Here is a 25,587-nt window from a genome sequence, read left to right as displayed (position 1 = left end):
CAATGTTTTCAAAGTTTATAATACTTTTTCTTCACAGAGTCCATTGCTGTTGTACAGAAGAGGCTTAGAAATAGTTCTTGGGGGCAATTGGATTAATAGTGCTTCTTGGTGGAGCATTTTAACAGAGTCAGCGTTTGCTGAGTATTGTTCTCGAACTCTGAAGGTGCAAGGTTGTTCATCCATGGCTCCTCAAATCACACAATGGACAGAAGTGTGTTGCAATATTAAATGGGAGCAAGACTCATCTGAGTCCTACACACGCAGTGCTTTATCAGGTATTGTGGCCATCAATGACAGAAGTTTATAAAGTTTGCAGCCTTCCTACTTGCAGCTGTCACCACACACCTTCTCGGACTGCTGTTATTAGAATTGGATTGTGAAAACCTCAGGGCGACCTGTCAACGCACTTAAAAGGAAATCAATAGCCATCAACGAAATCTAAACTGGACATGGACTCCCGTGCTGTCGGGGAGGGAAAGGGCGTTTACTACTTCCTGGAGTGAAAAAAGTGGTGATTATCACAGTCTTAGACGTCAATCAACGGGTGAGCTTGCTATGAGCTGTTCTTGAACTGAGTGGGATTAATGAGGCACCTGCCACACACGGATCCTAACGAGAGACTGACAGGCAGTCAACAGTACTGCTCTCTCTGTGTTCCATGTCATGTTGTCAGTCTCAGCAGGCCAGCGACGCACACGTTTCCAGACTCAGGACTGGAGTTCAGTTGAAAGCTTCCTACATGGAAATTTCTAGTCAGTGGCTACATACTTAAAGTGCCCTGCATACAGGCTTTTAAAAGCATCTTTTAGCTCATTACAGGCCAGGTAATATAAATGTATTGATGTGGTTGGGTTGGAGGATTACCATTAATCAACTCAATGACCCTCTGGCACCGTCTGTTTGCTATTTTACCTAACCATTTCCTTGGCTCTCTTATAGTGTATCCATTGTTTTCAGTGTCATGATGTCATTGAGGAGCAGATTCAATGCATGAGCAGCACAGCCAATGAGTGTGATGTGAGGGTAGGACTCCACCACTCATCCACCACTCCACCTCTCATTTTAAAGAAAATGTATTTACATCGGCGTGGTAATTAGTCATGGTGCGATTGGACCAGTCAGTACAATTCAACATGTCTGAAGTCACCTTAGAACACAATTGTTTTTGTTCCTCTCTTTATGACTGTTAAAATGAGATTACTTTTGATTGCTTGATTTTTACATGGTCGGACACATCATAAATTATACACACTGTCCACATCCGCTTCTCTGAGCAAGAGACCATATGTCTGTAAGACCGGAAAGCCAATGAAGTGGGCACCTTTTACACCACATGCTTGTTACGGCCTCATTATGAGTGTGTTAAAAATTCACCAAAGTCAGAAATTCTTTACTCGTGAATTTCTTGTCAATTATTCATGAAATTTGATGAATCGTTGCTGCATAATTTTCTCAGAACTCCTGTCTCAGTCCTGTCTCTGTAAATAGCTGGACTGAAACGAGCGTTTTTTTTATCAGAGGCTGTGTGTGACTCATTATCCTGTCATATTACTGTTGCCAAAGTCTCTATAGGGTTGCAGCCAGGCACATTCAGCCACAAGTCTTGAAACAAGTCTACATTGTCAGACATTTGCCTTGAGCACAATTTTTTGTTTCTAAGCTGTTTTTGAGCAAACCCTTAAGTTTTGTAAACCTGTCACGCAGAAGAGGCATTTTGAAATAAGTGTCGTCACCTCAGAACCCTTCTGGAAGTACCTTGGATTCCCTCATTGTCTTCACCTTCCTGTCATGAGTCATGCTTTAAATGTGTTCTCTAACCAGAAATACCAATACTGCTACATTCTTGCCATCGTAGCCATGCACTCCTATCTTGTTGCACATTTTACATGCCACTGGTCCTCTCTCACTTTCTGACTAAAATGGTCTTTGTTAGAATGTTTAAGTACCAGTGCTATTAGAGAAATGACTGACAGAGTTATTAAATGCAGGGCCAAAAGGGACGTGTTCTGGATACGATGCATGGCACCTTATTTGCAATGCGGAAAATTAGATGTGCCTTTTGCCGATCTCAATCCCACTTCGGGCCTTGGCAACCATTAACTCCGCTATTGACTGTGTTGCCCTCTTATGGGAGTGCCTGGGTGCCGCAAAAGACTCACGCCAATGCCATAACCTCGGTTCAGCCCCGACCATGCGATAACAAATTGGATGGAACATGTTGCTCCACACAACATTCCACTGAATACATTTTGGTGCATAGGAAATGGCAGCTCAATATGAGAGAGAGCACAGCATAAATCTAGAAAAGTACATTTCCTGAAGAAATTGAGGTATGCTTGCTAGCTTGTTTTTAAAGTATTTATGGTTGTGAAATAAGTTGTAATGGTAGTGACTGATTTTTATAGTTGGAAAAAGTAGGTAGATGAAAAAGATGGTTAAGGTTTTAAAGAATTGGAAGTTAGGATACCTAAACGTTTGAATGTCGGTCTTGTAGCTTAAATGGCAAAGAATAGATGGATGGAGTGATCGATTGATTACTCAGCAAGCACACCTAATAAACCTTTGGGCATTTCATATTGAGTATTGGATGTGCCACGAGCCATTACAAAATCATTCCTTTTCCCGTCTTTCCTGTTGCTTAAGGCTGGAGGAGAAATTGTGGGCAATAAACTGTCTGATTCATAGATACCTCCACCGTTGCACATTTCATTCCAAGTGAGGGGTTTGATTATCTTTAAGTCTCATTGGTTTTCCTCATCTTTTTCCAAAGAATCCTGGAGTGATGAGCAGAGCTGTGAACTGGCTCTGCTTTTCTCCAAAGAGGTATACTACAAAGCTGGACTTATGCGTTAGCCAGCTAAATTGCCCAAATATTCTGAAATATATATTTTTTTTAAAGATAAGATTGAACTGGGGATGTTCTAATTGACTCAACAACCAAAACGCATATCAAAGTTGATCTTTCTTAATGAACCAGAAAATCAATAGTTTAATTCTGGTTTATCAAAGTTAGTTGACTAACTCATTGATCTTGCTTTGTAGTATACCCCTCTGAGCCGGTCTTCCTGTCTTCCCAAGCTAGTTTGCTTATAAATAGTCCTGGCAGAGGCAATACATCAAACTGTAGTGTGTGTGTGTGTGTTAGTCATCACACATTGGAAAGCCAAACACTCATGCTTTCAGATGTCTTCACACACATTGACATGGGAGAGCCAGCTCTGTCGTGGAATAATATTCTGGTCAGCGTAAGAATGTTTGAGTCCCATATCAAAGGCCGAGGCGCTCTGTTATTTTTTTACACCTTATTATCTGTGACCTAATCCTTTGTTGCACCAAATCGACATGGCCTTGTTGTTGTGGGGAGATACTGCAATCAGTTTGAGGACATGCATGAATGAAGAACGGGTTCTGGGATGAGATAAGAAGGTGATGGATGGTCAAAGGGGGATTATTGGTGAGTGTGTGTGTGTTTGTGCATGGTTCTAAAGTAAGTATGAACTACTGCTAGTGAAGGCTTGTATTTCCTCTAAAAATGTTAGCAATAATTCATTCATGCCAATAGTACCTCTTTTGATCCAGTGTCATTGTCTTCATATCAAAAATAGCTCTACCTTGGATCTATGTTGGTGTGCCACCAGTTTTATTAATGAACTCAATGCCACTTCACTACTCATGTTATCACACTCCGAGCATATCTTCCCAGCTCTCCCTGTCCTTGACTCACATTGTAAGATTCCAGGGAGTTTTTCTTCACTGGCGGGTCAGCAGCAGACTCTCCCTGGTGCTCCGTCGCTAAATCCTGTTTGCAGACCTAGAATTTAAAACGTGTTCCCGTCAACTAACAATGACTAGTGTTTTTTTTTTCCCCCACAGCTTCCCGAGGGTTGATTCATGTCGCTTCTCACTTTCACAATCTTTCATTGGGAATGACGCTCACCTGTATCAGGTATAGGTGTCTTTTAGGATTTTATCTTGGACTCAATGAGTACTGTTACTTGCACACGATAATGTGATTAGTCAGGTTAATATAATAGTTTGTTTAAAACGTTTACATGCTTTGCAAGAAGAAGGATTTCCCTAATAATCCTGTTTCCATGGACACATCTCAAATCAGGCTACTGAAGGGACTTTTGATAAAGGCTGTTTAAGCTGTTTATAGGGGCGGCAGGGTAGCCTAGTGGTTAGAGCGTTGGACTAGTAACCAAAAGGTTGCAAGTTCAAATCCCCGAGCTGACAAGGTACAAATCTGTCGTTCTGCCCCTGAACAGGCAGTTAACCCACTGTTCCTAGGCAGTCATTGAAAATAAGAATTTGTTCTTAACTGACTTGCCTAGTTAAATAAAGGTAAAATAAATAAAAAAATATGCCCAATTTTTTTAAAGATTGCTCAGAAAATCAGGTGTTTTAATTGGTGTATGCTAACTTCGATTATGACCTTAACACCAATTAAGAAAAGCAGAGGAAGGTGACTATTGCCATACTTGGCCTTAAGCCATAATCAGTTTAATATCGAGTTATTAGTGTGCATGTAAACGTAGTCAATGCATCTGAGGTTAAATGTCCAATGACAAATGCCCCATAATGAAGACTGTTTAGGCCTGAAGGCCAAGTATGGCAATAGTCACCTTCCTCTGCTTTTCATTTTTGAATGTGCACTCTAATTTAATAAATGCAACACTTTTGAGTGAGTCCTGTTGTAATTTATCGCAGGCTGTTGGGGAAACAGTCCTTCTTTTTAATTGACTCAGGCATGTTTGATATAAACATCTCATTAGCATATTTTTATTATATTTGGGGGAGTGCCTTTGCATAGACCCTGAGTCATTCAAGAGTGGGAGCTCAAATATAACCCCACCCCTCGTTACCCAAAACACAAACTCTCTCCACTTTACCTTAACGCCATTTCATGGGGCGTTGGCAGAGCTTTTTCTCCCCATGTTCTCAAGTACAGTCCCGTGTGGCTCGGTTGGTAGAGCTTTTTCTCCCTGTGTTCTCAAGTACAGTCCCGTGTGGCTCGGTTGGTAGAGCATTGCAATTGCAATTCCCATGGGGAACCAGTACGAAAAATGCAAGTCACTCTGGATAAGAGCCTTTGCTAAATGACTAAAATGTGGTTGTGAAGTTTGCATTGGGTGGTAACAGAGGCTATTTTCCCAGGGTCCCTGGGTCCCCCAGGGTCTTTTCCCAGGCCTCCATGGGTTTGTCTTTGTCAGCGTGAGCAGATGGCCCATTCTGATGGACCTCTGTCCCCTGATAAGTTATCGTCAGTGGGACTGGGGTAGGGGATTTGTATACTTGGGTTGGGTGTGAGGTTATGGGGATTCAGGGAGGTGGGTGCCGGTACTTTGCGATTGGATGACCTCTGTCATCAACATGTGCGCACACACACACACAGGGCTGCTTTGGCCAGTGTCAGTCACACCTGTCCCCTCAACGCCCCTTGTCCAGACAGAGGTGGGCATCTGAACTTAGAACTGAAGCCTGGACAACTATCAGCTGGCCCTGACAACCCCGCTCACCTCCCAATACTGATTTCATTCATGGCGTCCAGGCAAGGCCTCCGTCAGTCACACACCTCTCATTGTTCTGTCCTTGTCTTATCCGTCCCTCTCAAAGGCTCCTTTATGGGCCTCAGTGACAGCACTGTCTGGGGCAGGGGTCATATTCCCCTCGTCACTACACCCTCCCTCTCCCATTTGACCTCTCACTGTAAGCATGCCCTTGCTTTTAGATTGAGGTGTGAACAGACAAACGCACCCTGAAATAGATTGAGATTGCATTTCTGGGTATAGATACGAATATTGTCTGCTTTTTCCCCAGCTCCATTAGTTAATTTGATACAGGGAGTCATCTGATTAATCTGTGGTTCTCATGTCAACGTTGGTGTGAGTCCGGATTTTTGACCTTGGCCGCACGATCATAGGGGTTGGCTTTTGGAATCGTTAACTGTGGGGACTGAGTGATATCCTTGCTCGTACATTTTGTCAGGGTGGGATCTCATTCTGACATGGTCATCGATGCTAATCTTCTACCAGGGAAGCAGGGAAAAGACTGCGGTTCTCTCTGCAGTACTTTTCATTCTGCTAAGATTGATGTGGTCTCCAGGGTAAGATTTCTCAAAGTAACCCTCCACACTCAATTTGGTATAAAAATAAAAGAAACCAACAGACACATTTTTTTCCCCCCCGTAGTCTTTCAAGTCCCTTGTTTGTTATCGGTTGTCAGGTCCTAAGGGCTGGAGCTTCTTGCCGAGTTGATTTGAAGTCTGAGTGGGAGTTCTGAGGAGAACCATCCACAGTCCTGTCCGCAATGACAAGCGCTTGTTCCTCAACATGTAGGCTCTGTTTAGGCTCTTTAACAACTGCACACAGCTCAGATAGGTCAAGTAGACTGTTTGAGCTCCCCCGTATCTCCCTCCTCCTGGCCAGGGGCCCAGTGTCTCTGACGATGAACATGTCAGCGGCTTCAGCGCTCCGCCAGTGCAGGAAGCACTTTCACCTCTTGCTCGTTTGCTGGAAAGCATCACTTGGCAGCCCATTGCCCATTAATATCCACTCAGATTAACATGGAGCGCTAGCGTGAGTGCTTTGGACCTCTCGATGCGCTCTCCCCTTCCCGTAATGGCCCCTCCCCTGGGCGGATGCCCATGCGTACACATACAAACACATACACACACTTAAATGCATGCACACAAACAAACTAACCCTAGTGTTCCCTGAGGAGAAGTTTCCAGGGTGTATATGACTAATTAGAAGTCACCACAGAGACAGTGTATATATGGCTCTCCTTAGAGACTGTTTGGGTGGCTTCTAAGGTAGATAGTAGGAAGGTTATGTAGCTGGGTATCGAGTTCATAATTATAGCTCCAGATCGAGGCACTCACGGCTTTTTCTACACCACCTGGACGGTATATATTAATCACATCCTGATATGGGCTCCTCTGCTTCGAACTATCCTGACAAATCTGCGAACTGCATGGTGCCATGAGTGTTTGCATGTCCCTGTGTCTCGAGGTGATAAACCAAAATAAATGCTCAGTGTGTTCAACCTTGTTTTCCCCTCTCCTGTCTACTCCTCTCTCCTATCCTTTGTGTCAGTTTCAAACACTCATTGAAGAATAAGAGGCCGTTTCATCTCTCCGAATGGTAATTAGAGAGCATTCAGGTTTCACTTTCTTTTTTTTTCTTCTAGTAAATGAAGTGCAGAACGTGTCCCATTGCAGATCCGCATTAGTGTCCAGACATTTTGGTGCCTAGACATTTGAAGGCAACTTGCACTTGGCAGAGTATAAATGAACGTGCCATCTCCTGGGTATTCTACTACTCCTCAGGGCAGGGGGAAAGGACCGAGGAGGTCACATCTGTGTGTGTTCTCTTAAGGTGTGGTGAAAGTAACCGCAGCATTCCTACTTCATTCATGTTTGTATGTGTGTACATTTGCATATCCTGTTAGACACCGATTAGTCATACATAGCAGCACCTTCTCGATGTTCCTGGCGGTGGAGAAAAGGACTGCCTTAAAGTCCCCCCCCCCCCCATCTGTATTGCCAACCAGATGGAAAATAAGGAGGGTGAGCTGATGTTGTCTGAGTAGATGCTCGTTGAAAACACTGTCAGACAGGGGCACTTCACTGCTGCCGTTGGTTATTTTTTTTATTGTTGACCTTGTTGTTTTATATGTCCTGGGAAAGGTAACACGCCAACTTTAAATTAAATCCCAAGTTCAAGAACATTGGGAAACGGCGGCATTTCAAAATGAAAAAAATAAAAATAATAACACTAAAAGATGTGACCTCATTCACCTTTTTATTTTCGTCCAGGCATGCTAACACGCTTCATCAGAGCATTCAACGCGCCAGCTGTTTTCTAAACTATACCTGTCATTTTTTTTCTCCCTTTTTATAAATGCATTTCATGCAATTCTGTGTAATTTTACATGACTGCTGATGTTTTTAAATATCGCACTAATGATCAAAATGACAGGCTACTTTGACACTGTCACACCGAAAAGCTTCCCAGTTTCACTGACTCACCCAATGATACGCAGCTCACTCTCTGGCAATGCGCTCGTGCCAAAAGCCTACTTCTTTTTGCGCAATCGGCCTATTTGGAAGTATGTAAAAATATTTAGTCTTCACTTTTCATCAGGGGCGTTTTGCTTTCCAACCTGTGTTTTCTGGCTATTATATTTTAAATATGGCAAAAGCCTGGTTTTGTCTGCATGCTGTTCACTGACAGATTTTCTGCACGTTCCCGACTGTAGGCTATGTCTTATTGGCTATACACGCAATCCACAGCTCTGCATTTTTTTTAACAGACAGCAGTAGTTCTGTAACTTCAGCAAATGTATTTACATTTATAAAGGGTGCTGTGATTCTATAAGAAAATAAATGAGTGTTGCTGCACGTAGGCCAACCAGACAGAATATTGATGATGTTAATCAAATGTTATGCTGAAGTTGTAGTAATGTTCATATTTAAACTAGGTAGCGTGCATGTTTGGATGCCGGGCGGGCGTAATCTCCGTACAGGGTAGACTGGGGAAATAGGCACAACCGGCTGCATGCAAGCTCAGTACAGGGCAGTTGGCGAACTATATTACTATAACCTCTCTAGGGTATGTGGGACGCTAGCGTCCCATCTGGCCAACATCCAGTGAGATTGCAGAGCGCCAAATTCAAATACAGAAATACTCTTTATAAAAAATCAGAAAACAAAACACATTTTACATGGGTTTAAAGATGAACTTCTTGTGAATCCAACCACGGTGTCAGATTTTAAAAATGCTTTACGGCGAAAGCATACCTTACCATTATTTTAGAACATAGCCCAGTTGACAAATTATTACAAACAGTAACCAGCCAAGCAGAAGCGTTACAAAACTCAGAAATAGAGAGAATTAATCCCTTACCTTTGATCTTCATATGGTTGCACTCAAGACATTAATTTACTCAAATGTTCCTTTTGTTCGATAAACTCTCTTTATATCCAAAAAACTCTGTTTTGTTCAGTAATCCACAGGCTCAAACGCAGACAAAAAATCCAAATTGTATCTAAAGTTCATAGAAACATGTCAAACGATGTTTATATTCAATCTTCAGGTTGTTTTTAGCCTAAATGATCTATAATATTTCAACCGGACAATAACGTCGTCAATATAAAAGGTAAACAAGAAATGCACTCTCTCGGGGTTGCGCATGAAAAAGCTCTGTGACAAGTCAGGGTCCACTCATTCAGACTGGTCTTACTCCCTCATAAGAATACAAGCCTGAAACAATTTCTAAAGACTGTTGACATCTAGTGGAAGGCATAGGAACTGCAAATTTAGTCCTAAATCAATGGATACTGTAATGGCATTGAATAGAAAACTACAAAAGAAAATACTTCCTGAATGGCTTTTTCTCAGGGTTTCGCCTACCAAATCAGTTCGGTTGTACTCAGACACTTTTTTTTTTTTTAACAGTTTTGGAAACTTTAGAATTTTCTATCCATATCTGCATATAACGGCCCGAGTAGCAGGCCGTTTAATTTGGGCATGCTTTTCATTAAAAATTCGGAATGCTTTCCCCTACCCTAGAGAAAATAAACTATATTATACCCTTATCTGTGCGCGTGCCTGTTGACGGGTAAAGCACCAAACCAGGGGGGTGGTATACCAATCAAACCCCCCCTCAAAACATACAAGGAGTATCCGTAGCTAACAAACAGAAAATCATTCAGGAGCCATTGTGGTCCTGGTAATGGGGGTGGCTGACAGTAGTTCACCATTATCCAGATTTATGGCGAAAGGTAGAGAGAGTGGCGCTGACGCAGTGACCCTATATGACTCAGCTCTTTCTAGTGCTTGGTACCAGTCTACAGCAAACACCATTTTTTTTCAGCACTATCCTTCCCCCACCCATGTCCTCCTGCTCCTCTGCCTCGGCTTCTGTGGATCCCACCAAGACAGAGCTCGCTTGGTGCTAAAAGAACTGCAAGCTCTCTCACAATTACGAACGGCACGGTCTTGACAATGCACTTATAAACCTATCTACTCTTTTTAACACTCAGAGTGCCGGAATTCTATAACTACTAGAATGGCCATGTCGGTCATTCTGACTGTTAATCTTTAAATTGTGTATTCCATAATAATAAATTACAAAATGTTTGCATTTGTGTTAAAATATTTCATAAGAAACCTCAGGACACCAAATGTAAATTCTAATCAGTCCTAAAATATATTGATTGATCCAGAATCGCTTAGACTGTAAATTCTAAAATAAGACCATAGTGTATTTTATGATTTGTATAAGACAACAGTTGCCTGCCAAGCTAATCAAATGTATTTATATAGCCCTTCTTGCATCAGCTGATATATCAAAGTGCTGTACAGAAACCCAGCCTAAAACCCCGAACAGCAAGCAATGCAGGTGTAGAAGCACGGTGGCTAGGAAAAACTCCCTAGAAAGGCCAAAACCTAGGAAGAAACCAGGCTATGAGGGGTGGCCAGTCCTCTTCTGGCTGTGTCGGGTGGAGATTATAACTGAACACGGCCAAGATGTTCAGATGTTCATAAATGACCAGCATGGTCATATAGTAATCACAATCAAGCCTCCCTTCCAACTCCAAACTACACCTAAATTATAGCCTATTGAAACGAATTTCACACAAATAATAAGAATAGATGTGGCCTAAATGAAAATATAAAATTGATAATAGTCTGATGGGTGACTTGTTAATTGAGAATGAAGAGACTGATGACCAGCCGTGCGTTGGTAAAGAAGGGAACGGAGCTTACCAAAAAGCATCCTACAGAGGTCCATGGAGGCCAAACGTTTTGATTGCAGGCTTTAAGGTTCCTAATGAACCTAGTTTTGCCAATGAACAAAATATAACTTTTTCCTAGAATAACTGTGGCTCCACGTGTTCCTCATGTACTGGCTACAATCAGCAATAGCCATTTGGGGAAAATATCCGTTCTATTTTATGTTATATTCTTACAGTAAAATACTGTAGGCCTATTTTAAATGTGTATTGATGTAGCATCACCATCTATTTTGCAAAAACAATTACAAACATATGTTTAGACTACATATTCATTTGACAGAGGTAATGAACTGGGAATTGATAAAACAGGACCATGTTTACAAAACAAGTGGTTCTGAGCTTATGCCAGTATTACACAGGTAAGCTAATGGTTACAGAAATAAGCAATGCAGACAGGCTCTATAGAGTTCTATTATCTATGTGAGTGACTGTCCAACACACCACCACCTGTTGGTATGTTGGGCACCTACTGACCCAAAACATGTTTTTTTTTCTTTCTCAATAACTACGTTTCCATCCACAGTTTTTCTGTGAGAAAAGTCAGCAGCACCACCCTGCATTCCACTGTATTGTAATGTTTTTAAAATTGTGTAACTGCCTTAATATGGCTGAACCACAGGAAGAGTAGCTGCTCCATTGGCAGCAGCCAATGGGGATCCATAATAAATACCAAGATCCAGCAACCTCGCACAGCCATTGATATCCAGCAACTTCGCACAGCCATGGAAGAGGAGTGGGACAACATTCCACAGGCCACAAGCAACAGTCTGACAACATTATGTGAAGGAGATGTGTTGCGCTGCATGTGGCAAATGGTGGTCACCTCAGATACTGACTGGTTTTCTGATCCACTCCCTTACCTTTTTTTTTCAGGTATCTGTAACCAACCGATGCATATCTGTATTCCCAGTCATGTGAAATGCATAGATTAGGATCTAATGAATTTACTTAAATTGACTGATTTCCTTATATGAACTGAAACTCGGTAAAATCTTTCAAATTGTTGCATGTTGCTTTTATATTATTGTTCAGTGTAGTAACAAAAAGATCAGATTTTGAGGTCTCCAAAACACGTACCTTTGCCAAATGAAAATGGAAGAGATGAGCTCTGTCAAAATATCACAACCGCTGTTCCTTTGCGACCCATGCGTGAGCACGCAGCAGCATCACCTACAGTAACATAAACTAATTGAAATACTATTGTGTTCTGTGAAAGCTATTTTTTTTTTCATATTCTAATGTTACCGAAGTCTTTCATAAACACAACCAAAGGACAATTTTTCTGATAGCAGATATAAAATAATTGTTTGACTTTTAGAATGTTGCAGTCAAATGGCTGCTCATTGATGTAGTAGTAAGGGTTGTAGTGAGGCCCGGCAGTTTAAGTGTTAAAGCCTACATTTTGAATTCAGAAAATCCATGGCCCATAAGTTAAGACATGCAGGAAATGAGTCATTCTGTTTTTTCATTAACGCATGTTCATTTTGTGTGTTTGTGTGTGCTTGTGAGCATGTGTGTGTGCATGAGCATCCACATTGCTAAGTGCACATATTAAAAGACAAATACCAGACACTATGCAGGGCACCGGGCAGGTTCTGTGCATTTGGAGGGAGAAAATGTAACATTCTTACCCTCGTGGTATAGACCTTGTTATTTTTCCTCCCCTGTCTCTGGTTATGAGGGCTAGACTAAACAAACAGTGGGGATCATGACCTTCTGTGCCATTCGGCTACCAGCAATAAGTCGGGGCTTGATCACTGCAAGGCAGTCTTCTTCAGATGGTGCCCACACACAATTGAGGATGCCTGGTCATTCTTTAAAAGTAACTTCCTCACCATTTTAGATATGCATGCTCCGTTCAAAAAATGCAGAACTAAGAACAGATATAGCCCTTTGTTCACTCCAGACCTGACTGCCCTTGACCAGCACAAAAACATCCTGTGGCGGACTGCAATAGCATCAAATTGTCCCCGCGATATGCAACTGTTCAGGGAAGTCAGGAACCAATACACACAGTCAGTCAGGAAAGCAAAGGCCAGCTTCTTCAGGCAGAAATAGTGCATTCCTGTAGCTCTAACTCCAAAAAGTTCTGAGACACTAAAGTCCATGGAGAACAAGAGCACCTCCTCCCAGCTGCCCACTGCACTGAGGCTAGGTAGCACGGTCACCACCGATAAATCCATGATTATCGAAAACTTCAACAAGCATTTCTCAACGGCTGGCCATGCCTTCCTCCTGGCTACTCCAACCTCGACCAACAGCTCCGCCCCCCTCGCAGCTACTCGCCCAAGCTTCTCCAGCTTCTCCTTTACCCAAATCCAGATAGCAGATGTTCTGAAAGAGCTGCAAAACCTGGACCCGTACAAATCAGCTGGGCTTGACAATCTGGACCCTCTATTTCTGAAACTATCCGCCGCCATTGTTGCAACCCCTATTACCAGCCTGTTCAACCTCTCTTTCATATCGTCTGAGATCCCCAAGGATTGGAAAGCTGCCGCAGTCATCCCCCTCTTCAAAGGGGAGACACCCTGGACCCAAACTGTTACAGACCTATATCCATCCTGCCCTGTCTATCTAAGGTCTTCGAAAGCCAAGTCAACAAACAGGTCACTGACCATCTCGAATCCCACCGTACCTTCTCCTCTGTGCAATCTGGTTTCCGAGCCGGTCACGGGTGCACCTCAGCCACGCTCAAGGTACTAAACGATATCATAACCGCCTTCGATAAAAGACAGTACTGTGCAGCCGTCTTCATCGACCTGGCCAAGGCTTTCGACTCTGTCAATCACCACATTCTTATCGGCAGACTCAGTAGCCTCGGTTTTTCTAATGACTGCCTTGCCTGGTTCACCAACTACTTTGCAGACAGAGTTCAGTGTGTCAAATCGGAGGGCATGTTGTCCGGTCCTCTGGCAGTCTCTATGGGGGTGCCACAGGGTTCAATTCTCGGGCCGACTCTTTTTGCTGTATATATCAATGATGTTGGTCTTGCTGCGGGCAATTCCCTGATCCACCTCTACGCAGACAACACCATTCTGTATACTTCTGGCCCTTCCTTGGACACTGTGCTATCTAACCTCCAAACGAGCTTCAATGACATACAACACTCCTTCCGTGGCCTCCAACTGCTCTTAAACGCTAGTAAAACCAAATGCATGCATTTCAACCGTTCGCTGCCTGCACCCGCTTGGTGCTTGTTGCTGTCATTATGCCAATGGTCAAATGGGGGCCAGAGGAGGATTTTCAGATCTTCTGAAGTTAATTTGGATTGAGTGTTAGATATGAGTAATTACAGAGAGGACTGCAGGCTAGATGGTTGACTGACTTGCTAGAGTCTATCCGAACTAGTGTCAGGACACTGAAATGTGGAAATACAGGTAACTATCAAAAGAAAGGAAAGACCAGCATCAAGTGTCTTAAGGGCGTTGGGCCACCATGAGCTGCCAGAACAGCTTCAATAGATTCTACAAGTGTCTAGAACACTATTGGAGAGATGGTGGTGGAAAATGCTGTCTCAGGCCCCGCTCCATAATCTCCCATAAATGTTCAGTTGCGTTGAGATCTGGTGACTGACACACACACCATTTAAACCCCATATGCTCCTTTGAGAACCCTCTTTCAACATCACTGAGATCTCTTCTAACCATGGTAGCCAAAATAATGGGCAACTGGAAATGTTTATAAATGTCCCTTGTTGATGAGATGTTAATTGCTTAATTAACTCAAGATCCCACCTGTTTGGAAGCACCTGCTTTCAATATACTTTGTATCCATAATTTACTCATGTTTCTTTTTATTTTGTGACCAACCTTAGCAATCCTCCTCTCTCTTAGTTTGATCAACAAAAGCATGGCAGGGAAGAGGGTCTTTATGTCGGTAATGGTCTTGCAACCTTTGCTGAAAGATTTATCTTTGTGGAACGGTTTGACCCAGCATTATAGAGGGCATTCTGTGAGTCTATTGGCGGCATGCAAAGGAAAGTGATTGAAACTACTTTGAGTGTTGGAGGACAGGGAAAAACCCTTAGGAATTTACATTTTATTTACATATGTGACTCACCACCTGGATTCGGTCTTATGTAGTACAATTTGAAATGGTGTTTTTTACATTATATAAAAGTAGAGACTCAGAGCTACAAAATGGAATATAACGCACTGCATTGTTGAGGAACAATGGGAAAGTAATTCTGCTTTGAAGGTTGATAAATTTGTAAACTCACTTTTGAGAAAATGGCCTTTGAATGTTTTGGGATCTGCTGAAGAGCTCTTCGTTGTCTACACTCATTCAGCATCGTTCACACCCTCTTAAGCTTTAGCCCCACCCATCTCGTTTCGCCCTCGGAGCGTTCAGAGCGCACACTTGATTTGTGTACCTATGGATAACACGAAAACAGCCTAACCAGCTCTGCGGGCACATTATTCCATTTCTGTTAGTCACATGTCTGTGGAACTTGTTCAGTTTATGTCTCAGTTGTTGAATCTTGTTATGTTCATACAAATATTGACCTTTTTTTGCTGAGTTTATATGGCATACCAATCTGAACTCCTTTCTCGGCATGTCCAGCCCACTCATTATCTCAGCCAATCATGGCTAGTGGGAAGATTGCCTCCCTTGTGCAGCTAATCCCTTATTCCACATAGAGACACATTTTTATTTTGACAGGTGAAATCATTGAATTTGTTTTTAGTTATTCGCACACCTGTACAACCACATGAAGGCAAACTTCCATCATATTTTGAGCCTGTAATTAAATTATTCAAAAGCTGTCAAAGTACATTTCTCAGTATCGTCAACCTGAATAAGTTCTAAGAAATCACGAAACATTAATATTAGATGTGCGTGAAGCATGGAATGAGTTAAACTCTAGTTCTTTATACAAATCCATATAGTTTACTTGTAGTTTGACAGCAAAGAAAGATTGTCCACCGACACTTTCCTCATAGTACAAGTATAGTATGCGCTTGAGGAAGTAGTTTAAAGGGTATAGGCCATGGAAATAAACATCTGTTCCCAGGTCAAAAGCATTCAATCACCTGTACAAGATAACAACCATAGCACTTCTCAGCCAGAGCAAATCCGTTGGGCACAGACATCAGTTCAACGTCTAGTTTTGATTTACATTTGGTTGAGTCGTCAACTAACGTGAGTTCAACGTGAAATGAACAAAACACTTCACCAGGTCATTGGATTTAGTTAAACGTTGGGTAAAAAAAAAAAAAAAAGACAAATGCCCTTACGTTTTGAGTTTTTACAAATCCTATTAGTTTCCCACGTTGATTTAACGTCATCACACGTGGAAATGACGTGGAAGCAACATTGATTCAACCCGTTTTAAACCACTGGGAACAACCCCATTGCTGCAGGTCAGAATGAGTTGCCAGGGTTTGTTTTTGAGGAAGGGCAGTTACTAGTCGGAGAGTATTTTATTTTTATTTGAATGCACACACTTTCATGGGCTTACATGGAGCACTAGGCTGACTGCACAAGCTGCTCCTATCATACTTGGAGATTTTTCCCTCCAATTCCAGACAGCTCAGCATGGGGTTATCAGAGGGCAGCTTCATTTAATTCTCGGATGAGACTGGGCTGTTCAAACCAGACCAGCATTCCCGGTTCGCTACATTCATCAAGTGCACCTAAAGTATTTCGAAAGAACATTTTGAGCCAGGTCTGGAAAATGTCAAGGTCTTCTATTTTGTGAAATACGTTTTATTTTGTGTAAGTGGAATTAGGAGAAAAACAGTTGGTTAGAATCCATTTTGAGTCCCTCTCACATACTCACTTTGAAAGGTTAGCGTCTTCTCAAATTCCAAGCAATAAAGTTTGATGTATATCTTTGACTCAAACAATGAACTTATTGAAGGGACCTTGAGTCAGACACTCACACCACTTCCTCAATTGGCTCTTGTGCATTTTAGCAGTTATATTTAGAGTACTCTTAACTATAAGCTCTGTGCTGAATTGTCTTGTACCTCATGTCTTATATTAAGTGACCAAAATCACATGCGCCTATTTTCTTCATCAGCACCGTAATACACTTATGCATGGGATATTGAGAGTGTAAATAGAATGGGAACATGAGGCTACTTAGGCAAGTGCAAATGCCACTTTGTCTGTGTACTGTTGATTTGTGTTGGGATTTCCAATAGCTTATTGCTTTGGTATGACCAGAATTTGAACTCTGCCTTGCTCTGCTTCTTTGGCATAAAAGCAAGGAACCTATAGAAGTGGTTGGAGCGAGAAGATCCCTCCAGTCCTGCTCCCTGTGACCTGTGCCATTCATCTCCTCTCCTAAAGCTGTCCAACTCACTGCCTGGCGGGGCCTCATTGTCACCATGGCAACCTCTACCATAGGGCCTGCTGTTTTCCTGGAAAGAAATGGTTACGGATGGCAGTGTGGCTCAGCTGCCTCGTCGGGGTGTTGGACCCTAGCTTACCACTGTCACATATTACTCACAGAGAAGCACTTTGAAATGGGAACTGTTTGGTTGGGAAGGTGCTACACATAGGATTTGCACACACAATTTTTGCATTAAATTATATTGTTTCACAGTAATACTTACCAGCCAGTGTACTGTTTGACTGTGATATTTGCCTATTGATTTCTACCGCTGGAGTGGCATCTGTTGTCAATCTGGGAGCAAAACGAAAGTTACCTTCGGTTTAGGTCCACCAGCTTCCATAGTGGTTTTTGTCCATCAGCTTCAAACAGCTGTTAAAACTATATTTGTTATTGTAAAGATATTTTACAGGAATCTAGATGGTACAATGATTCCCTTCACTATTCAGTGCTTGTTTTCTCACATAAACTGAAATTGAGCGAACAGTGTAGAATTTTTGCAACCAGGAAATTAGTGATTTCCACTAGATAACACAGCCCCAAAGTCAGAACAGCCTTCTCAGTTTGACAGCAGATGCCGCTCCGGCAGGATAAATCAATAGGCGAATATCACAGCCAATCACAACACTGGTGGGTAAGTAATACTGTGAAACACTATCATTCCACTATTCGCGCCAGATACGCTACATGACCAAAAGTATGTGGACACCTGCTTGTCGAACATCTCATTCCAAAGTCATGGACATTAATATGGAGTTGGTCCCCCTTTTGCTGCTATAACAGCCTCCTCTCTTCTGGGAAAGCTTTCCTCTAGATGTTGGAACATTGCTGCAGGGACTTGCTTCCATTCAGCCACAAGAGCATTAATGAAGTTGGGCACTGATTTAGGTGATTAGGCCTAGCTTGCAGTCTGCTTTCCAATTAATCCCGATGGGGTTGAGGTCAGGGCTCTGTGCATACCAGTCAAGTTCTTCCACACCGATCTCAACAAACCATTTTTGTATAGACCTCGCTTTGTGCACGGGTGCATTGTCCTGCTGAAACAGGAAAGGGCTTTCCCCAAACTGTTGCCACAAAGTTGGAAGCACAGAATTGTGTTAAGATTTCCCTTCACTGGAAGTAAGGGGCCTAGCCCGAACCATCAAAAATAGACGCAGACCATTATTCCTCCTCCACTTAACTTTACAATTGCCATTATGCAAAACCCAGATTTGTCCGTCAGACTGCCAGCTGATGAAGCACAATTCATCACTCCAAAGAACGCGTTTTCACTGCTCCAGAGTCCAATGGAGGCAAGCTTTACACCACCCCAGCTGACAGTTGGCATTGCGCATCGTGATCTTAGGCTTGTCTGTGGTTACTTGGCCATGGAAACCCATTTCATTAAGCTCCCTACAAACAGTTATTATGCTGACATTGCTTCCAGAGACAGTTTGGAACTTCGTAGTGAGTGTTGCAACGGGGGACAGACAATGTTTTACGCACTACGTGGTGGTTCTGTGAGCTTGTGTGGCTTACCACTTCGAGGCTGAGCTGCTGTTGCTCCTAGACGTTTACACTTCACAAATAACAGCACCTACAGTTGACCGGGGTATCTCTAGCAGGGCAGAAATTTTACAAATTAAATTTTTGGAAACCTATGACGGTGCCACGTTGGAAGTGACTGAGCTCTTCAGTAAGGCCATTGTATTGCCAATGTTTGTCTATGGAGATTGCATGGCTTTGTGCTCGACGTTATACACCTGTCAGCAAGGAGTGTGGCTGAAATAGCTGAATCAGCTAATTTGAAGGGGTCCCCACATGCTTTTGTATATATAGTGTATGTATATTATGGACATTTTCTGAAATTACAATGCCATTTTTTGTGGAAAATCCTGTGTTGCACTTTCAACATATTCTTTAATTTTTTGTTTTTCAGTTCGTAGCACAGTAACTGTGATAGGCTTGTACGGAGAGACGATCGAAGTGCCGTGCAATAATGGAGCTGCCAAGCCAGTGGATCTTATCTTCACTAAATGGAAATATGTAAGTCGTCTTTTTACTGTCATTTGTCTCCCATTGTCTGTTCCAGATACAGATGTAGGTCATCCAAAAGCTGAAGTCAAACAAACAGATTTTAAATCAGCACATTTAACACACACACATTCCACATGATTATTATCCAAGAGAACATGACAACAACCGTAATGAATCATTAATGAGGCGGTCTAGACAGCGCCTAGAGACTGAACACGTTTTTGGTGGTTGAAACCCTGTTCCACTCCCCAAAAAACTATTTAAAAAAAACGGTTAAATCTCATATGTTGTAATTCAATCCAATCCACATACATATTATTTTTTTTTAATTCATCCAAAGTAATTTTTTATACACCTATTTATATTGAGAAGTGGCTGTCCCAAACCCTAACTCCTAAAATTCATAATTGAGAATGAATCAATTCATTATATATATATTTTTTATTTCAATAGAACATCTTGAGTTCTTCTATTATTACATTGAATGATAATGATCTAATTAGTAGTTTATTTTTAAACATCTTTCTCAAAAAAATGTACTGTACTTTACTGTGCTGTACTGTATTATACTCAAGTTTACTCTACTTGAGTTTCTTACAATTGAAGAAAGGGCCGATGGACTCTTGAGACCACATCAATTTAGTATTTAACTTGTCATGGTCTCTACTCACTGAGTCTGGGTTTGTATTTTGGGACCAATATCCTGGTATAAATCTTGGTCTTGAAATGTTAGATTCTGTGATAGAAATGTGAAGATCATTTCCGATTTAGCCGACATGCAGTGTTTATTGTGAATGCAGTCTGCCTTTAAATTTAATTGCGGATTAAATAAATCTCCTAGCCCCTATGCTCTCTGAGTGCATTGTCTGAGCAGTTCCAGCCCATAGGAATCCCCACCCAGTTGACTTTTAAATATTGGAAGACCTAAATGGCAATGTCTGTGCTAAAAGTAATTATATCCATCTACAGTCAGGGAAAAAAATATTTGATCCCCTGCTGATTTTGTACGTTTGCCCACTGACAAAGAAATGATCAGTCTATAATTTTAATGGTAGGTTTATTTGAACAGTGAGAGACAGAATAACAACAAAAAAATCCAGAAAACCGCATGTCAAAAATGTTAAACATTGATTTGCATTTTAATGAGGGAAATAAGTATTTGACCCCTCTGCAAAACATGACTTAGTACTTGGTGGCAAAACCCTTGTTGGCAATCACAGAGGTCAGACATTTCTTGTAGTTGGCCACCAGGTTTGCACACATCGCAGGAGGGATTTTGTCCAATCCTCTCTTTGGAGATCTTCATCAAGTCATTAAGGTTTCGAGGCTGACGTTTGGCAAATCGAACCTTCAGCTCCCTCCACAGATTTTCTATGCGATTAAGGTCTGGAGACTAGCTAGGCCACTCCAGGACCTTAATGTGCTTCTTTTTGAGCCACTCCTTTGTTGCCTTGGCCGTGTGTTTTGGGTCATTGTCATGATAGAATACTCATCCACGACCCATTTTCAATGCCCTGGCTGAGGGAAGGAGGTTCTCACCCAAGATTTGACGGTACATGGCCCCGTCCATCGTCCCTTTGATGCGGTGAAGTTGTCCTGTCCCCTTAGCAGAAAAACACCCCCAAAGCATAATGTTTCCACCTCCATGTTTGACGGTGGGGATGATGTTCTTGGGGTCATATAGGCAGCATTCCTCCTCCTCCAAACACGGCGAGTTGAGTTGATGCCAAAGAGCTCCATTTTGGTCTCATCTGTCCACAACACTTTCACCCAGTTGTCCTCTGAATCATTCAGATGTTCATCGGCAAACTTCAGATGGGCATGTATATGTGCTTTCTTGAACAGGGGGACCTTGCGGGGGCTGCAGGATTTCAGTCCTTCACGGCATACTGTGTTACCAATTGTTTTCTTGGTGACTTTGGTCTAATCCCAGCTGATCCTCCGTGTAGTTCTGGGCTGATTCCTCACTGTTCTCATGATCATTTTAACTCCACGAGGTGAGATCTTGCATGGAGCCCCAGGCAGAGGGAGATTGACAGTTATTTTGTGTTTCTTCCATTTGCGAATAATCGCACCAACTGTTGTCACCTTCTCACCAAGTTGCTTGGCGATGGTCTTGTAGCCCATTGGAATCTGATTGATTGTCTGTGGAGCATTTATTTGGGCTGCAATTTCTGAGGCTGGTAACTCTTAATGGTAACTCTTAATGAACTTATCCTCTGCAGCAGAGGTAACTGGGTCTTCCTTTCCTGGGGCGGTCCTCATGAGAGACAGTTGATGGTTTTGAGTCTGTACTTGAAGAAACTTTCAAAGTTCTTGACATTTTTCAGATTGACTGACCTTCATGTCTTAAAGTAATGATGTACTGTCGTTTCTCTTTGCTTATTTGAGCTGTTCTTGCCATAATATGGACTTGGTCTTTTACCAAATAGGGCAATCTTCTGTATACCACCCCTACCTAACTGATTGTCTCAAACGCATTAAAAAGGCAAGGAATTCCACAAATTATCTTTTAACAAGGCACACCTGTTAATTGAAATGCATTCCATGTGACTCGCTCATGAAGCTGGTTGAGAGAATGCCAAGAGTGTGCAAAGCTGTCATCAAGGCAAAGGCTAGCTACTTTGAATAATCTTAAATGAAATATTTTTTTATGTGTTTAACACCTTTTTGGTTACTACATGATTCCATATGGGTTATTTGATAGCTTTGATGTCTTCGCTATTATTCTACAATGTAGAAAATAGTAAACGTAAAAAAAAACTAGAATGAGTAGGTGTCCAACCTTTGGACTGGTACTGTACATAAAATACATTAAAACAATTACAGTGAAGGCTACTCTTGACTCAAGGTCAACACAAATCTGTGTACAAATCTGGCTCAAGATGAAAGTGTCTGATGAATTGCTGAAGTCTGACTGTGAAACTTAACGTGACGGTCCTCTGTGGCTTTGCTCAAATCAGAAGATGGATGACGGCACCTCCGGAGACCTCTTGGTTAAGCAGGCGCACAAGGAGCAGGCCCAGATCCAGGCCATGGACGGCTACAAGGACCGAGTGACCATCGCGGCCAACTCCAGCCTCATGATCCAGGGGGGTTCCCTGGTGGACCAGAGGACCTTCACCTGCATGGTTGTGTACGGCTCCAACCTGGACGAGCACCCTGTCGACGTCTTGGTCCACAGTAAGTAGTAGCTACATCTGGGTTCATTAGGTACAAAATAAAATGGATGTATCTTAAAGCTTCCCCTTGTTGTGGCGAGCTTGAGAAGCCTTTGAAAAGATTCAAAATAGTGGGTGGATTGAAATCAACATTTAATCTCAGACCTAAAGTGGAAGCTGTGATGACACTTAATGTAAAAACATGTCTCCCTAGGCACTGGATGACATATTCAAAGTCTAGAAAAGTTACAAACTTTTTGATGGAGATGCACAGGTACAAGGTTTCGCTTCACTTAGACAAACCTGTTCTCCCTTGGGAGGTCACTTCTGCTTCGGGGATAGCCTATAGGCGCAGGCAGAAAAAACAAATATATACGATCCTGATCGAAACATTGTCTTATGTGTGTGTCTCAGTGAATCACAGGGGAGCATTACAGAGTTAGGGACATTACCTTTTTCAAGGGAACCTTCAGGCCTGGTTTCGTGGGGTTGTCAGACACCACACTGAAGGCAGGATGAGAGTGTATAGATGGATTTATTTCCATAGAGAATGTAGTACTAATTCTATGCAACTTGTTGCCATATTGCCAACCAACCATAAGTCCAGCCTACGTCATCCACTCATTACACTATGTAGTAGTATTACTGGTTAAATTTGAGCATTGAGTAGAGCATTTACATTATTCACGGGTTTATTGTTTATCGTTTTTGCAGAGAAGCCGTTGCCACCACAGATAAAAGACAAAGCCAAAGAGCTGGAGAACGGCAAACTGACGTCGGTAAGTAGAACACATTTAACACAGAACATAGCAGACTTTTTTCCCCAACTCACCAACTATAAATACTGAACGAAATATCAACACAACATTAAAAGTGTTGGTCCCATGTTTCATGAGCTGAAATAAAAGATCCCATTAATGTTCCATATGCACAAAAGCTTATTTCCCTAAAATGTAAACACATTTGTTTACATCTGTTAGTGAGCATTTCTCTTTTGCCAAGATAATCCATCCACCTGACAGGTGTGGCATATCCAGAAGCTGATTAAACAGCATGATCATTACACAGGTGCAGCTTGTGCTGGGGACAATAAAAGGCCACTCTAAGATGTGCAGTTTTGTCACACAACACAGTGCCACAGATGTCTCAAGTTTTGAGTGAGCGTGTAATTGGCATGCTGACTGCAGGAATGTCCACCAGAGCTGTTGCCAGAGAATTTAATGTTAATATCTCTACCATAAGCTACATCCAAAGTTGTTTTATTGAATAAGGCAGTACGTCCAACCGGCCTTACAACTGCAGACCACATGAAACCACGCCAGCCCAGGGACCTCCACATCCAGCTTCTTCACCTACGGGATGGTCTGAGACCAGCCACCCGTCTCGCTGATGAAACTGGGTTTGCACAACCGAAAAATTTCTGCACAAACTGTAATGTGTGCTCTCCTTCTGTTCTTGATCAGTACCCTTGCTGCAGTATTCGGTATGTTTTGCAGTTGACCAATGGCTTGTTTGAGTAGACCAAACAGGAGAGCATTATAGTAGTCAAGCCTGCTGTAATAAAAGCATGGAGGAGTTTCTCTGTGTCAGCCTGAGAGAGAAATGACCGCACCTAGGCAATGTTTCTCAGGTGGTAAAAAGCTATTTTGGTCACATTCCTAATGTAGTTCTAAAATGTTCTAAAATAACACCTCGTTTTTTTACCTGGTGTTTTATCTTTATTGCCCGTGAATTAAAATGTGCTGCCAGATTCTCTCTCTGTGCTTTGGCTCCAACAATAAGTACCTCAGCCTTGTCTTGATTTAGCTGGAGGAAGTTGTGAGCCATCCATGTATTTAAATCACTAAAACAGTCTAATCATTTATCCGTGGCGCTAAAATCCTCAGGAGACACAGAAACGTAAAGTTGTGTATCATCTGCGTAGCAGTGAAAATCAATGCTCTGCTTTCTGATAACACTGCCAAGGGGTAACATATATAAACTGAACAGTACCCAAACCAAAATCAAACCTTATGGAATGCCACATGTGATATGCATTTTCTCTGAGTTATGTTCACCAAAGGTGACAAAAGACTCAACCTGTTAAATAGGTCCTAAACCAATTTAGACCAACCCACCTCTCCAGTCTGTCCAGATGGACATCATGGTCAACAGTGTCAAATGAAGCACAAGGACATAGAGCTGTTTGGCATCTGTGTTGGCTTAAAGATAATTTACTACTTTAACTAAGGCTGTCTCTGTGCTGTGGTGGGCCTGAAAACCAGATTGGGAATTTTTAAAAAATACAGTTGGCACTTAAAAAATAATTTTGCTGTATGAAAACCAATTTCTCCAGAATTTTGCTTAAGAATGGAAGGTTGGAGATTGGCTGAAAATTGCTAAGAGCTGAAGAATCAAGATTAATTTTCTTCAGAAGGGGTTTCAAGTTAGAAGTTTTTAGTGCTGTGGGCAAAGTGCCTGTGAACAGGGAATGATAAACAATAGCTTGCACTTATTTAGATATGTAAAAACTGTTTTGAAGAAATTGGTGGGGATCGGATCGAGAAGGCAGTTAGAAGGCTTAAGTTGTGAATGTGATATCACTTTCCCGAACATGTTTGTGTCAACCAGGGACAATAAATCCATAGCGCCTTTGCGTGGTAGGCTAGGGCACATATCATCAAACTTCTCATCAAGTCTTGCTTGACTGATACCCAGCATAATGTTTGTTATCTTATCTCTGAAATATGGGGTAGGATTTATCAGATCATCAATGGTCGAGAAGAGCACTCTCAAATGATTCTGATTAATAGTGATCAAGTTAGAAAAATGAGCCCGTCTGGCATTTCTAATTGACTTGTTATATATGCCAAGTTGCTCTCTCAGAATATGATAATGGTCCTGCAACTTTGACTCTATCCACTTCCTCTAAATAGGTCCTAAACCAATTTAGACCAACCCACCTCTCCAGTCTGTCCAGATGGACATCATGGTCAACAGTGTCAAATGAAGCACAAGGACATAGAGCTGTTTGGCATCTGTGTTGGCTTAAAGATAATTTACTACTTTAACTAAGGCTGTCTCTGTGCTGTGGTGGGCCTGAAAACCAGATTGGGAATTTTTAAAAAATACAGTTGGCACTTAAAAAATAATTTTGCTGTATGAAAACCAATTTCTCCAGAATTTTGCTTAAGAATGGAAGGTTGGAGATTGGCTGAAAATTGCTAAGAGCTGAAGAATCAAGATTAATTTTCTTCAGAAGGGGTTTCAAGTTAGAAGTTTTTAGT

At 42.0% G+C, this 25,587-nt stretch overlaps 1 protein-coding gene across 2 annotated transcripts in view; it reads left to right on the top strand.

The window, feature by feature from the left end:
* Positions 1-25,587, top strand: part of alcama (activated leukocyte cell adhesion molecule a) — a 62,110-nt gene that overhangs the window by 5,683 nt on the left and 30,840 nt on the right. For both annotated transcript variants that reach the window (XM_021563297.3, XM_021563296.3), the window contains exons 2-4: positions 19,063-19,169; positions 22,124-22,343; positions 23,036-23,100. In XM_021563297.3, coding sequence (XP_021418972.1) covers positions 19,063-19,169; positions 22,124-22,343; positions 23,036-23,100 — 392 coding nt within the window. The remainder of the gene's footprint in view (positions 1-19,062; positions 19,170-22,123; positions 22,344-23,035; positions 23,101-25,587) is intronic.

The sequence above is a fragment of the Oncorhynchus mykiss genome, chromosome 15, assembly GCF_057628025.1.
Source record: "Oncorhynchus mykiss isolate SJ-2025 chromosome 15, ASM5762802v1, whole genome shotgun sequence".
NCBI classification, from domain to species: domain Eukaryota; kingdom Metazoa; phylum Chordata; class Actinopteri; order Salmoniformes; family Salmonidae; genus Oncorhynchus; species Oncorhynchus mykiss.
Note: the sequence above shows the minus strand (reverse complement) of the source record. Positions and strands in the feature narration are given on the sequence as shown.